Source organism: Dermochelys coriacea, chromosome 8, assembly GCF_009764565.3.
Source record: "Dermochelys coriacea isolate rDerCor1 chromosome 8, rDerCor1.pri.v4, whole genome shotgun sequence".
NCBI lineage: Eukaryota > Metazoa > Chordata > Testudines > Dermochelyidae > Dermochelys > Dermochelys coriacea.
This window is the reverse complement of record NC_050075.1, coordinates 78,647,801-78,662,883: the sequence shown is the minus strand read 5'-3', so window position 1 is coordinate 78,662,883 and position 15,083 is coordinate 78,647,801. Positions and strand designations below refer to the sequence as shown.

At 41.1% G+C, this 15,083-nt stretch overlaps 1 protein-coding gene across 15 annotated transcripts in view; it reads right to left on the bottom strand.

Annotated features, from left to right (window-relative positions):
- The window catches only part of ODF2L (outer dense fiber of sperm tails 2 like), a 47,034-nt gene extending 32,650 nt beyond the window's left edge, over positions 1-14,384 (bottom strand). For 2 of the 15 annotated variants that reach the window (XM_038414556.2, XM_038414564.2), the window contains exons 1-6: positions 10,900-11,178; positions 10,137-10,232; positions 4,984-5,141; positions 4,112-4,229; positions 2,789-2,920; positions 1,209-1,271 (exon numbers count right to left, since the gene is read on the bottom strand). In XM_038414556.2, coding sequence (XP_038270484.1) covers positions 1,209-1,271; positions 2,789-2,920; positions 4,112-4,229; positions 4,984-5,141; positions 10,137-10,220 — 555 coding nt within the window. In that variant the 5' untranslated portion in view covers positions 10,221-10,232; positions 10,900-11,178. Of the gene's footprint in view, positions 1-1,208; positions 1,272-2,788; positions 2,921-4,111; positions 4,243-4,983; positions 5,142-5,372; positions 5,916-5,949; positions 6,094-10,136; positions 10,233-10,347; positions 10,816-10,899; positions 11,179-14,211 lie in introns of those variants that run through there. The other 13 variants (XM_038414553.2, XM_038414560.2, XM_038414559.2 and 10 more) reach the window with 13 other exon arrangements.
- Positions 14,385-15,083: the final 699 nt, after the last annotated feature.

Sequence of the window (15,083 nt, the reverse complement as noted above, 5' to 3'; positions counted from 1 at the left end):
CCCTCTCCCAGACTGTTTGTGTTCCATAAGCAGCCCTTGTACCGACACCTATAGTTCAGGTTGCCTTAACTACTGAGTATCAGACTTCCTGCGTTGTGAAAAATAAACAGCTCTTTTAAATCTGATATTCAAATTCCAATGTAGTCAGTTTCTGCCCAGACTAGGAATAAAGTGATTTGGTTTATGTTTTTTGGCCTTGGACAAATCATTAACACTACTTTGGGCCTCAATTTACCCCATTTGTAAAATGAGGATAATACATGCTATCCGATATATTTAGCAACGTATCTCGCTTTTCAGCTAAACATCTTGTTATTCCTTCTCAGTACTGGGGTAAATTGAACTTCTAATTACTCTGTTTAAAAAAAAAAAAAAAAGCTACTGGTGGAATTTTACATTTCTTTGTAATACTGAAGTTGCACCAAAATGGTTAAAACTTCTCTTGTCATTGCTTTCATGGAGTTAACTATCTGGATTTACCTCTCTGAAGCTTTAGGTACTTGGATACCATATTGACCTTTATTTTCTCATTTGTGGCAAATGGCATATTTGGGGAATGATTCAGAGGGTTTACAAGCTTTTAGTTCCATCTGCTTCCTCAAAATGGTGTAGCCTGATCACGATAGCTACCATCTGGGCAGGAATACGACCTCATCATGGAATGGAAACATTACATAAACTATAACAAAAATGGTAATTTGGGGGGGCAATGAATTCACAGCTTTTCCCTCCCTTACATTGCCTATTGATTTATGTCAGAATAAAAAGGCAATGCACTTGAATAACCATAACATTAAAGCAAAAGTAACATCTGGCCTTAGAGAAACAGAGCTAGACATTCTTCTCAGTTACACTAGTGTAAATAAGTAGCATTTCCCTTAAAGTTACTCTGGAATAGCACTGGTGATCATCATCATAAACTGGCCCATGCTATATATAGGATAATGTACAGCACATTAAACTCTGACACCATACTCCTGAAAAATATCACTAGTAAAATGGGTAAGGAAGAAACAAAATGATGGAAATTGGGTGGGAGCCAGGCAAGTATATCAATATACACATACATGTAATTGCAAGACAGAAAAACCAAGCAGCCTTCCTGATCCTAGGTCTGGCAGTTGCCTAGTGGAATTGTGAGAGATGTGGATTTCACTGTTTTGGCATACCTTGATAGGGTAAGGAGCCAGAAAATGTAATTTACTTACATCATTTTCAGTTTCACTTTCAGTTAACTTCTGCATCAAAATGTCAATTTGTTTACTGCTTATCTGCAAGTCAAAATAGAACAACCAGTATTTTAAAAATTAATTTTATAGTATATGGAACTTGCTGATTCAGCGTAATCGGAATGGAGACTGATATATATGAAATACCCACAGCAAGGAGGTATTTACTTTCACATACATGATTATTTACAATTGGTGGGAAATACCTTAGAGATTCTGTTCATTCTATGTGCGGAGTTTATGAATAGGGGAAAATAAACCAAGGTTAATTCTATATGTAATACTGACTTTTTAAATGGAAGCACTTACATGGCATTCTTATTTAATTTTCCTTTTTCAGATAGCAGACTAAAGTACAAGTGTGTATTCCATTCATCTATTTTAAAGACAAAGTGAAGCATTTCCTTAAGAGTTTCTGAAAATATTGTTTTATGGCAGCTAAGATTATCTCCAGACCCCAAAATCTTATATCCCACAATATTAACTTCTATCATAAATATAAATAAACTTGGAATGGCAAAGCCATTTAGGTAGCCATAACTATCACACAATCATCAATTACATAATTTGGCAGTCAAAGTTGTCCTTATTTAGTTAGTCTTTTTACCCTAATTGATGGAACTTCCAGTTAAGTAAATCCCAAACTTTTTGACTTCCAAGGAAGTTTAGATGACTCAGCATATTATAGGACCAGGCCCAATATGAATATTGAATTATAAGAAGGCGATAATCAGCAAGTTGGGTGTCAAACTACAGATGGATTGGAAAGCAGAGAAAAGTAACAAGGGGAAGAGCAAATGAGCGCTGCATTCTTGGCACTGGTATTTGCAGAGTGCACTCTGCTGGATTTTAGAAGCATGGTGTACTCTGGCTCATCAGTGAGAGGGAAGCCTTACAGAGCATCTGAACAGAGCCACAGCACACGTGTACAGTGTCTACTTTAGGAATTCACTGCTTATTTATGTTTGGTTTTGTTTGAATACAAACACCTGTGAATTGCAGATATTCAAACACAAAGAGATAATCACACTATTGTAATATAATACTCTCTATATTTCTTCATTTTTCTTCTCTCTGCCTCCCTATTATTTACCAATTGTCATTGTCTATTTGTCTTTTCCTTTTTAAACTTCCTCTCCTTCCTTGATTATTCTATATACATAGGCTTCAGAAAAAAGAACAATCAATGTCTCTCATCTGCTTTTTATTAAAAACTTTATATCTTTTTTGAAGTAAAGCAATTCCTATTCTGTCTTATTCAGCAAATATGATTATGATTAAAGACTACATATACATGAAGGGAAAGTATGGGTATTCTATGATGATATTTACAATACTATACAAGCATAGCATAGCATAGCATAGCATAACAGTTTTCTTGAAATAGGTTAAACTTCCCACACAACCTGGGGTTGATTTGGACAATAAAGAAGATTTGAAACAGTATGATTTCTTTCTTTCTTTGAAAAGACTACTGAAAAAAGTTCAGGAAAAAAATAAAATAAAATGTGCTCGTGCTCACTGTTTAACCAGCCCAAGATTGTTTTGGGTCATCTTACTTCTTCATGCTCTGTTGTTCTAAGTAGGTGCAGTAACAATCCTTTTATGTGTTTGAGAGTCTCTAGTTCCTTTATCAGTAAATCCTCTTGTGTAGAAATCTTAATCATATCTGATGTAGAAAGGTTACACACCTGATAAAATATTAAGCCACAAACAAATATGCTGTAAATGTACTACAATATTTCCCCAAAACGGCATGATTACCACTATTAAAATTTAGCTTTAAAATATAGAACACATAAAACTATTTTTCTAAGTACACTGCAAAAATATCATAATGAATATGCAAAATACTGTTTAGATTAGAATTTAAACATTTTGGTATGAAATACTACATAATTCAATATTAACTCTTCCAAGTTTGTTACAGAGAGATCAGGCATATGCTCTACTCCAGTTTAACTTTTTTCCTGATAAAAGACCCAATTTTCCTCTCCCCAGGCAAAATCCATTTAAATCAAACTAGTTATGCTGCTCCAAAAATAATAAAGGACAATCAGGTAGTAGACCTTTTAGTAAGTACTATCACAGAAGTTATTTCATCCAGATTTGCACATATGTATTCATGATAACTAACTGTAGCTGGAGAGAAATTGAAGTACTATTGGAAATGTTAACTCTGTGGTACAGAAAAGTGTGAATTCCCAATGGCAATTCTTAAACAAATTATCCATGAGGGACTACAAAAAAACAAAAAAAAACAAAACCAAGATATCTTGACTCCTAGAATAATATTTGTTTTGTTTTACAAACTTAAATAGTAATAATGTGTTTGTACTCAACAGGTTACAGATATCAAAAACCTCATTTGAAGATATTTTTTAAAATCATAGTAAAAAAATAACTACTGTACAATATTGTGTATAAACAGGGTTACAATTGGGGAAGAAGATGCAAATGTACTCAAGTTCTGCTCATAGACCCACAATACCCAAGTAGATATACGTTTCTGCTCAAATGATCAGCAGTGAAATAGCTCAGAATGTTGACTGGCATTGTTAGGGTTCAGAATTAACATTCATGTGAGATGAAAAACATTCGGACCTCTCAAAGCTCTTATTTAAAGGATGTATGTCTGCACTCATATCACCGCATCAGTCAACATTTAGAGTTTTTTTCTAATCAACAATATGAGTTAGACATTTAAGATTTTTTAAAATAAATGTTTAATTCTGCAGAACTGAGTGGAGCAAAAAACAAAAACAAACAAACAAAAAAAAACACAACACTGTATAGCATATCCCAGATCACTAACTCAGTTAGAGTTCTGAGGGTAAATATGTATACAACCTTTTGTATAGTATTAAAATACAGTAACTTACATTTGTCATTCCATCAATAGTGACTTTAAAAGAAGGCAAAAACATTTCTGTTGATCTGATTGTCATCTCTGCTTCAAGAAGCTTTTCCTCCAATCTGGCAATTTCATCTTCTTTCAACCTATTCACAAGAACTTAAGAGAAATCAAATTGCACAAACTATACATGTTTAATATATAAAATATAAATAAATTTTTCCATTTCACAAATATTTATTAACCAAAGGCAGAATTTTCTTATAGCATTCCCTTAATATACAGGCTACAACTCCTTTTCAACTGCATATCATAAATTTACACTGAATACTTAGGGAACACTTTCTTGCTGCTACATTCTATGTCCTCTAAAACCAGAGGAAGTAAGAACTTTTCTTTCTTTTTTTTAAAAAAACATCACCTTTTGAAGCAAAGTTTATTTTAAGTGTTACCAATAATTCCTTAGATGACTGTACGAACTTTTAAAAAGCAAATGTACTTTTCACTAATTAAGGTGTTTGCTTTTTGCATTTCACTCAGCCAGGGGAATGAAAATAGACTAAACAATCTCATTTGCAGGGTCTCATGAACTAGTACAATATGCAGCAGTGTTCGGATGGCAAACACAGGCAGGGTGAGACTTTCAAAAAGTTCCCTATTATAGGGTGAAATTAATCTCTGTTCAGAGGTCCTACATAAGCCCCTATATTGTCTAAACACAAAGCCTTAAATGAATCATCTGCCCAAGCATGAATTGCACTCACAGAAGATAAATATTTATGTTTTGAACACATTGTGTGGATTTAACAGCTAAAGCATAAATAAATGCTCTCAGAATAGATGAAAGACTGTTAATCTCATGAAATTCTGTAATTGTATTTTTCCTGGTCTGAAGCATACCATCTCATTTCACTCAGGTTTTGTTGTAGGAAGTTTTCCTGTGATCTGCTTTTGAGCTGGGGTGAAAGTTCTTTCAGCTTGGTCTGATGTTTATCCACAACTTTGAAAAATGAACACCAATTCTGCTTCAAGGGCTCCTCCTCCATGCATGCTGAAAACTTACAAACAAACATTTTATTTTAGTCTTTATCTTCTCCTTAACTATTTCAAGACATATTTTCTACCTATAACAACCAAAGCTTAATCAAAAAATTCTTTATCAGAAGATTACAAACCAGAATATGGGGCCAGATTTCAAATATCCATCATTCCTTTTATTATGGGAAACAGAATAGAATTAAAAGATGGTACCAATTTTCTCCCCAATAAAAACTTATTACTCTACGTACTTTTCTCCTACTTTCTTTAGTCTATATGTAAGAAGTCTTGTCAAATGCCGTAAAACAGCTAACAGTGGCTGTAACACCCTTAAGATCAAGCATATTCCCATCACAGTGAGAGAAATGCAAGTCCAGAATTATTTACTTGTATAAATAGGTAGAAAGAAGGATGTTTCTGATTAGTTATCATTGCAACAAATTTAGCATTAAGGCCACATAGTTTAATTATTAGCTTCTTAAAAATGTACAGAAATCAATCCAGCTGGGATTTCTAAAGGAGCCTAAGAAAGTTAGGCAACCAAATCCTATTTAATTTCAAAAGGGAATTGTGTGCTTAACTTCCTGATGATCCTTTGAAAGTTCCTCTCTACAGGAATTTGCAGCTAGTCAGGAATTAAGTAGAATTTTCTTTATGCTTTCGCACACATCATTCTATGAATTTCTTCCAATTTAGCAGGAAATTATTTAATGCAAGGGAGTTAAGAACAAATGTGTAAATATCTCTAATGCCAACAGGAGTGCAAGAAAGGCTTATGAGCCTCAGCCTCATACTGATACTATTGTTAGGTCTTCCACAATTCCCTACTTGGTCTGCTTCTTCACTTAGACCAGTAAAATATTTTCCATGTTGGTTGACTTTTCTGATGCTAAAATAGTCTTCACAGGACTGAATCAATGAACAGAGTTTTGCTGCTTCTCCAGGTGTAATAAGTAGTGCACGTCTTGTTCCCTACAACAACAATATTGAGACTTATGTAACAATTGGTACCACTCATTGCTTGGCTTGCTATCCTTACCTGCCACCTGAGTCTAAGAGACATCTCAAGACAAAACAACTTAAGTTCTTTATTAAGTAGAAATACTCAAGAAAAATGTTCAGGACAAACTAAATCATCATTTTCATCTGTTATTTCCATCATCACTAAAGGCCCTACCCTGTGACATAATAGAGGGTGAGAATTGAGAAAACTGAGAATTTAGCATCAGACTCTTAATAAGTAGACTATAACATCACACTTATTTACATCTCGTCATAATGTGAAATTTTACAACCAATTTCTATTTTTTCCAATTTTCATTTATTTGTTTTTTCACAGATTTGCATTTCATAGGGGACTTCAATCTGAATGACATGTGCTGGAAGTCTTATGCTGCTAGTATGAAAACATCCTCTGAATTTCTAAAAGTTCTAGAGGACAATTTTTTAATTCCAAAAGTGTTGCACCCAGCTCAGGGGAATTCTATAAAAAAAACCGCATCTTGACAGGAGGAATCGACTGCAGAACTAAAAATGAGCATTTCCATAGGTGCAAGTGATTGTGACTTGATTACATATGTTGCACACAAAGACAATGAGGTCCAAGCCAGTCATGGTGATTTAAAAGGGCCAATTATAGAAAGCTGAAAACAATTATGAGCCAAATCAGTTGAGAGAAAGAATTTACACAGAAAAATGTGAAGGATAATTGGTAGCTGTTTAAAAACATTTTATTAGATGCCAAAAAAGGTACAATTCCAAAACTGAGAAGGCTATATTGCTTAAAAAACAACCTGGTTTAGAGGGGAGGTGATATACAAAATGTGATGCTGTGGTTAATGCACTTGACAACAATCCTGGAGGTTAATGGGTTGGAATCTCGATTGATCTTACAGTGAAAGGCTGTCTCCAGTTCACCTCCATAGGGTTAGAGAAGTCAAGGGTGTAGTGAGGTAGTCACACTGCCCCAGCTCAGAAGGCATTAAAAACCAGTCCTTGGGGAGGGCTGGGGCTGACAGCCAATCAGAGAAGGCTGGGAGGCAGCCAATCAGGGCCAGGCTAGGCCATATAAAAGGGCTGCAGGGCCAGAAGGCTGTTAATTTTTCTGCAGCCTTGGAGAGGGAAAGACTGATTGACTGTAAGCAAAAAGTACTACCTTGGACAGAGCAGTGGGGGGAAGAGCAGGAGGAGCTCCAGCCTGGCAAACTCCCAGGCTGAGGCTTTGTTTCCAAGGCCTGAGGAGGTACTGTGGCTGAGGGGAGCAGCCAGGGAAGGACTAGGCAGCCAGTCCAATCCCCGTGCTGATGATGAGTGGCCACTTCAGATTGTAGTTTGTCCTGAGGGAAGGAGCTAGATGAGGATGGGCAGTGGGTCACTGAGGTGAGGTGGGTTTAGGGGATGGGGGTTCCCTAGGGAGGGGAGGACCCTGAGTGTGGGGGCCACTGCTGTGGGGCAGTACCCAGGAGAAGGGGCACCATGGGCCAGGAGGGATGGGGGGCCTGAAATATAGTGGTGGAGATTAAGAATAAAAAGACAAGTAGCCACAGCAGGAGAGACACCAGCCAGCAGGATATGCTCTGAGGCTGGATGAGTTCATTCCTGGACTAACCAGCAGGCGATGCCATAGCGTTGAGAGCACACCGTGCTACAAAAGGCAGCTGGACATGATGCAAGCCACATTACTCCCTTGTATAATATTGGCTATGGAAAATGACACCTTAAAGACATTACTGCTAAAGTTTGCAGATGACAAAGATTTGGGGAGTGTTTTAAAAAATGAATTCACATCACTGATACAGAGCAATCTGAATTACTTGATAAACTGGGAAACAATATACATTTCAATGCAGCCAAATGTAAAGTCATACATCTACCAAAAAAAAAATGCAGGCCATACTCAAAGGATGGGAGACTTTTAGGGATCTACCAGTGTGACAGTGTACCCCAAAAGGCTAAAGCAAACTCTGGATGTAAAAATGGGAATATCAAGTAGGAGAACAGAGGTTATTTTACTTCTGTATTTGTCACTGGTGCAACTGACCGCTACTGAAATATTGAGTCCAGTTCAACAATTCAAGAAAGAGGTTGGTAAAATGGAGATGATTCAGAGAAGAGCCACAAGATGATTAAAGGACTGAAAAATGTGCTTTTTAGTGAAAGATACAAGGAGCTATTTAGGTTATCAAAGAGAAGATTAAGTGACTTAAGTCTGTTAAGTACCTACATGGGAACATAAATTTGATATTAGAAGGCTTCTCAATCTAGCAGATGAAAGTATAACAAGATCCAATGGCTGGAAGTTGAAACCAGACAAATTTAGACTAGAAATAAGGTGAAATCAGTGAAGGTAATTAACCACTGGAACAACTCAAAGGCTGTGGCAAATTCTCCATCACTGTTACTATTTTAATCCGGATGGGATGTTTTTCTACAAGATCTTGTACTCAATGAATGTAGAACAGTTCCAGTCAGAAGTCTTCATAAATAAATAAGAATAATAAACTGATTGCTTCTTTGACTGGTGATGCAAGTTAAAAAGGGTGTTTAGTTGCAGGAGAAGTAGAATTTTTCCTAGAGTGATATAAATATGTACAGCAAAACAGTAACCAAATTAAAATTCATAAGCATTTAATGAAGCCAGCTAACCAATACTAATTTAAGTTGCCCCAGTTTCAGCTGTAAGAGTGCATTAAGTCTCCATTGGTTCTACAAATTAAATTCTTGCAAATTTACTTGTATGTAAGCTTAAGTAAGTTCTATAAAATATATTTACACAGAGGCTTAATGCATTTCATTCCATGTGTGCTGAATGCAAATTTTCATATGTTCAAGTTAATATTGCTATGAAAATATTTTTGCTATATTTACACACTGCACAACTAAGCACAAAAATCTATGACTGAGATTAGTCAAATTCCTTCTATGCAGCATCTTGGGAGGCTTAGCATAGCATTTAATTTATCCTAGTTCATCCAGAGCCAGAGAAGCACAAACTAGAATTTATCCATTTTTTCAATATCTTTAATTAGGATATAGGATCCCTCCTACCTTGTGTCAAACTTGCATCAATCTTCTTTTAAGAAGATAGCCTCTTAGTAAATGTGTAGCATATTCATACACTTTCATAAACCAACGCAGAAGTCTTCCACATAATATCCTGTATTCTAACCCCATTTTTCTTTTATTCCCCTCCAAATTTATTTCCCAGGGGCTTGAGATGTGACCAAACAGCTTCCAACAAACACTTGTTTAAGAACAGGTCTACGCTACTGCTTAAGTCCATCTAAGTTATGTCGCTCAGGAATGTGAAAAAGCAGTCTCTGAGAGATGCAAGTTTTGTGCTGTTCACACAGGTGCTATGTCAGGAGGAGATGCTTTCCCACCAATATAGCTTCCACTTCTTGCGGAGGTGGAGTAATTATGCCAATGGGAGAGCGCACTCCCACCAGCATAGTGTCTCTTCACTAGCTGTGCTACAGTGGTGCAGCTGTGCCAATTTAGCGCTGTAATGTAGATTTGCCCTAACCTCACTTAAAGAATTATCCTACATATGTCCTTTATTAGCATTGCACTCCATTCCTAAACAGCAAGAGTAGACTCTTCAAAAGTGCCTAGGGGAGTTAAATACCTGGCTCCGATTGATTTTTTTTTTCCCAAGGGGAATTGGGCACAAAACTCCCTCATACCCTTTTGAAAATCAAACCCCAAATGCATCCCTTCTTCCTACTGTCTACAGATAGGACACAAAATTTAAAGTTTGATATCAAGCCAGGGTCTAGTCAGTAACAAAGTGCATACATTACTCTCCTTTGTAGGAAATGCTCATACATCAGTAACATTAGCAGAGCAGTCCCTTGGGTAGGGCGAATCGGGGGGACCGCTCCAGGCCCTGCACTTTGGGGGGCCCCGGGGGCTGGTGCGAGTGGTCGGTCCCAGAAGAGAGACATCTGTCACTTCTCCCCCGGGCCCTACACAACCCTAGTGATCGCACTGCAAATTAGTATGAATTGACTTACCTCAGCCATGTCAGAAGACAGCTTTTGTTGAACATGCAACGCTGATAGACCATCGTTATTCTGTATGTGCGCAGATGACAACATTGTGTCCCAATTCTGCAAAAAGATTAAAAGTTGATATAAAAGCATCTATCTACAGTGCCATCGTAACAAAAATAATAGAAAAGCAAGCTAAGAAGGGAAGGCACAGTAGTTAAAGGATCACTGGTACCTCAGTTCAGTCGAATATAAAATGCAGGATGAACAAAACCCAGACCTACAACAAGAATGAGGCGTCCAGGTGACCCTGAGGGAAATTACTGGCCACAGTCAATACTCAATAAAGTAAGGTTGTAAGGGATATTTATTTAGCGCTTATTTACTTGGCCCGACCGCTCACACATTCACTGCAGAAAAGTTAAACAACCCCCCAAAAGGGAGGGCTACTGACTGTAACTGACATAAAAGGGAGGGAGGGAGCGAGAGAGGCCCATCAGGGCAAAGCCTGGCCTCAAGATCCCCCACCCGAGACACAGCAGCCGACGCCGTGAGGGTGAGGGGACGGGAAAGGGGCCGGCACTACATGGGCGGTACGGGGCACCCCCAAGCAGCTTCCCCTTGCCGCGGGCAGTGCCCAGGCACCTTCCCCCCGCGCTGCCCCGCCGCTCCCGGCCGCGCCCCTGAGCCGCCAAGCGGCGCCGCGGGCCTTGCCACACCCCGCCCCCAAGCTGGACCGGGGCGCCCCCGCTCAGCCCTGCCCCGCCGGAGGCCCTGGTGACGTTACCCAGCCTCCCGCCACCGCCGTCCCGCGCCTTCTCCCCGGCGGGAGGCGGGAGCCGCAGCCGTTTCCTTGGCAACCTGGAGCCGCCCGCCGCTTCCGCAGCGCGGCTCCCTTCCCTCGCCCGGCGCTCAGGGGCGGAGCCCGCTGCCACGGGGGGCCGAGTGGTGCAGGGCGGCCGGGGACAGCTGCGCCCGCGGGGAGCCGCCCGGCCGGGCCTGGCTGCTGCTGGTGACTGCGAGAGCAGCGCCTTGGCCCCGCGGAGCCTGGTCCCGAGCGCCCCGGACAGAGCCCAGCTTCGTCCTCCCGAGTCCCCGTCACCCGCCGGGAACAGGGCCCGTCACGCACAGCTCCAGGCCAGGGCCCCCCCTCGTCCGCCCGTCACACACAGCTCCAGGCCAGGGCCCCCCCTCGTCCGCCCGTCACACACAGCTCCAGGCCAGGGCCCCCCCTCGTCCGCCCCTGCCCATCACACACACACACCTTGCCCACCCATCACTTGCATCTCCAGACTAGGGCCCTTCCCTCCCACTTCCCCATTACATGCATTTCCAGACTAGGACCCCTCCCCTGCCTATCCATTACACACATCTCCAGACTAATCAAAAATTGGAGAGGCCCAACCCTAAATTCACCAGCCAGACCAGGCCACTTGACTGTCTGTGGCCAGGGAGAAAAATAAGATGTGCATGAAGACACAGGAATGGAGCTATTCTCATGCCAAGCTCACCTTCCCTAATGGACTGTCATATTAGCAAATTCTGAACCGCAGTGCAGGTCCTGCTTGGCAAAGGCACTGAAGCTCTAATAATGGGCTCCAGCAGAGGAGTACTCAGTGCAATTAAGGAAAAAGTGTTTGTGGAAAAGTGGCTTTGAGCCATCTTTGAATTCCCTGCTCTTGAGACTGCTCAGCACTGAGCCAGTCTTCTGGTGTAATTGCACTAGCTGCCAGTGGTCCCTAGGGACCATTCCAGAAGCCATGGATCATTGCACCAGCAACTGCAATTGTACCAACTACACCATCTTTGCCAGGTGGAGAGATGACACTTCAGGGCATCTGCCCCACCTGAGGATTCCCATAAGCCTGACAGTCCTTCTGGGGCCAGCTAAACTGTCTGAAAAGGAAAGGATTAGACGCTAAATATTTTTAAAGATTTGCAATAACACACACAAATACTACTTTTCATAAGATGATCAAATTATTTGATTGCAATCGTCAGGCCCTGTTGAGGAGAAAATAGGCCTTAGAAGAAATTTGTCTCCCAACCGGGGGCGGGAGGGGTGTCTTCCTGAGGACATTACAAACAGCCTCCGAGCAATGGCTGCTGTGGCACTACAGGGGCATGTAACCAGGTCCTGGACTCCATCCTGGAATACCGGTGTTTTTCCACTGACTGGCATAAGACAAAGGGTTCTCACCATATGCAAAAGCTATTTAAGGCAGAGGAGTGACATTACTGTGGTTGTTCAGAGACTCCCCACCTAAAGAGACTCCTGGAAAGAGCTAAGAAACAAAGATTGAACTGGGGGGGAAGTGCTGGACCCAGGCTAAAGGGATTTTTAGCCTGTGAAAGGAATACCTGGGGTTTTTAAGCTGTAAGCTAGTGCAGCTGGCCACTTAAGAATATCTGCAGCCTGCTTGAATAATCATTTAGGATGAGAATTTGCTACTCATATCCAATCTCTTTAGTATATTAAGCTTAGTTTGCTTGTTTTGTTTGTTTGCTAGATAATCTGCTTTTATCTGTTTGCTCTCCCTTATAATCACTTAAAATCTTTTGTAGTTAATAAACCTTATTTTTGCTTTGTATAAAACCAGTGTGTGGGAGTCATAACTTGGGGCAGAAAGCTGTTGCATATCCTTCTCCACACTGAAGGATGGGGCAAATTTTATGAGCTTACGCTGTACAGATCACTGTGCAGTGCAAGACGGTATAATTTTGGGTTCGCACTCAACAGAAGTGCATGCATTTGAGTAGCTGGGCAGTTCCTTAGCTGTAGCTTCCCCATGCAGAGTGGATCATAGCTCTGTATATACTGCAACTGGGTGTGTCCCTACTTGTAGGTGTGCTGATGCCTGGGAGAGGACTTGGCAGGCTGGTCACAGCAGTACATTGTAAAGCGGTGATTCTCAAACTTTTTTACTGGCGACTCCTTTCATATAGCAACCTCCCCTTATAAATTAAAAATACATTTTAATATGTTTAACACCATTATAAATGCTGGAGGCAAAGCAGGGTTTGGGGTGGAGGTTGACAGCTCACGCCCCGCCATGTAATAACCTTGTGACCCCCAGTTTGAGAACCCCGATGTAAAGGAAGCCTAAGCTGGTGGGCCAGGATGGCTCAGTAGTACCCCAGTTCCAGTTGGCTCCCTGTGGAGGGAACCCTTCACACACACGATGAGTTTTGCATGTGTATATTGCATATGCAAAAGCAGCTCCGTTAATGTAAATGTTACTCCTGGGGGAATTCTGTGCCACTGTGCTTGTGCAGAATTCATGTCCCCCACAGATTAATTTTCTCTGCAGAAAATACATTCTTCCGGAGAGACACTGCAATTATGCCTTTTGCCCACCAATGGCTGCTGTGGTGTCAGAACAGACAGCAGCTGGCTTACAGGCCAGAGCAGCCAGCAGTGGATAGGGAGGAGGAGAAGCTACATTCCTCACAGCATCCTGTGTGTGAGGACCCTGGTGAGGAGGTACAGGATTTGTGCGGGACAGACAGAGCAGAGCACAGGGGGCTCCTGGGGGGGGTCAGGTCACAAATGCTGGGTGTGACAGGTTCGATCACAGAAACCCCCTTTGGGACTGCCACCTGATGTGCCTAGACTACCTCTGAGCCTGTTTTCCCTGCCAGCTTAGGACTTCAGTACCTTGCCTTGTTTGAGCCAGACACGCTTGCCTGCTGCAAACAGAGATCCAGGTCTGAACCACATCCCCCACAAGCTGCTGGCTTAACTGAAAACAGCTTAAGAAGTGCTCCTGTCTCCAGCACTCAGATACCCAGCTCCCAATGGGGTCCAAACCCCAACATAAATCTATTTTACCCTGTATAAAGCTTATACAAGGTAAACTCAAATTGTTCACCCTCTATAACACTGATAGAGATATGCACAGCTGTTCGTCCCCCCAGGTATTAATACTTACTCTGGGTTAATTAATAAGTAAAAAGTGATTTTATTAAATATAAAAAGTAGGATTTAAGTGGTTCCAAGTAATAACAGATAGAACAAAGTGAATTACCAAGCAAAATAAAATAAAACACACAAGTCTAAGCCTAATACAGTAGGAAACTAAATGCAGGCAAATCTCACCCTCAGAGATGTTCCAATAAGCTTCTTTGACAGATAGCCTCCTTCTAGACTGGGTCCAACAGTCCCTCAGACCCCTGTAGTTAGTGTCCTTTGTTGCAGTTTCTTTCAGGCATCCTTTGGGGGTGGAGAGGCTATCTCTTGAGCCAGCTGAAAACAAAATGAAGGGGTTTCTCCAGGGGCTTAAATAGTCTCTCTCTTGTGGGTGGAAACCCCTTCCCCTCTTCTATGCAGAATCCAGCTCCAAGATGGAGTTTTGGAGTCACATGGGCAAGTCACATGTCCATGCATGACTCAGTTCCTTACATGCCGACACCACATTCCCTGGAAAGCTCAGATGTGGACTGGCATTTCTTAAAGTTAATTGTTAGCTTAAGTGTTTCTTGATTGGGCACTTACTGAGAATAGTCTTTTCTCAAAAAGCTGACCAACTGCTTCACTGAGGCTACTTAAAATCAACCAAGTACATAGCCAATATTCATAACTTCAAATACAAAAATGATACATGCATGCAAATAGGATGAATATATCCAATAGATCATAACCTTTGCAGAGATATGTTGCATGGCATATCTAGCATAAAACATATTCTAGTTATGTCATATTTACACTCATAAGCATATTTCTATAGAGCATTATGGGGTGCAACAACTCACTGGGGTTGTGAATGGCTATTGGGGGGACAGACTGAAGTGGATGTTGAATGGAAGTGGGGGTGCAAGGGCACATGGGGAGAGGGAAAAATGTTCCTGACTTGAATGGGAAGGGCGAGGGGTCATCCAGGTCTGCAGGGAGAGGTTCCTCAACTCCCTAACAATCCTTCCCCCAGAAAAAAATTTCCATACTTCTCCCACCCACACCCAACAACCCTCTAA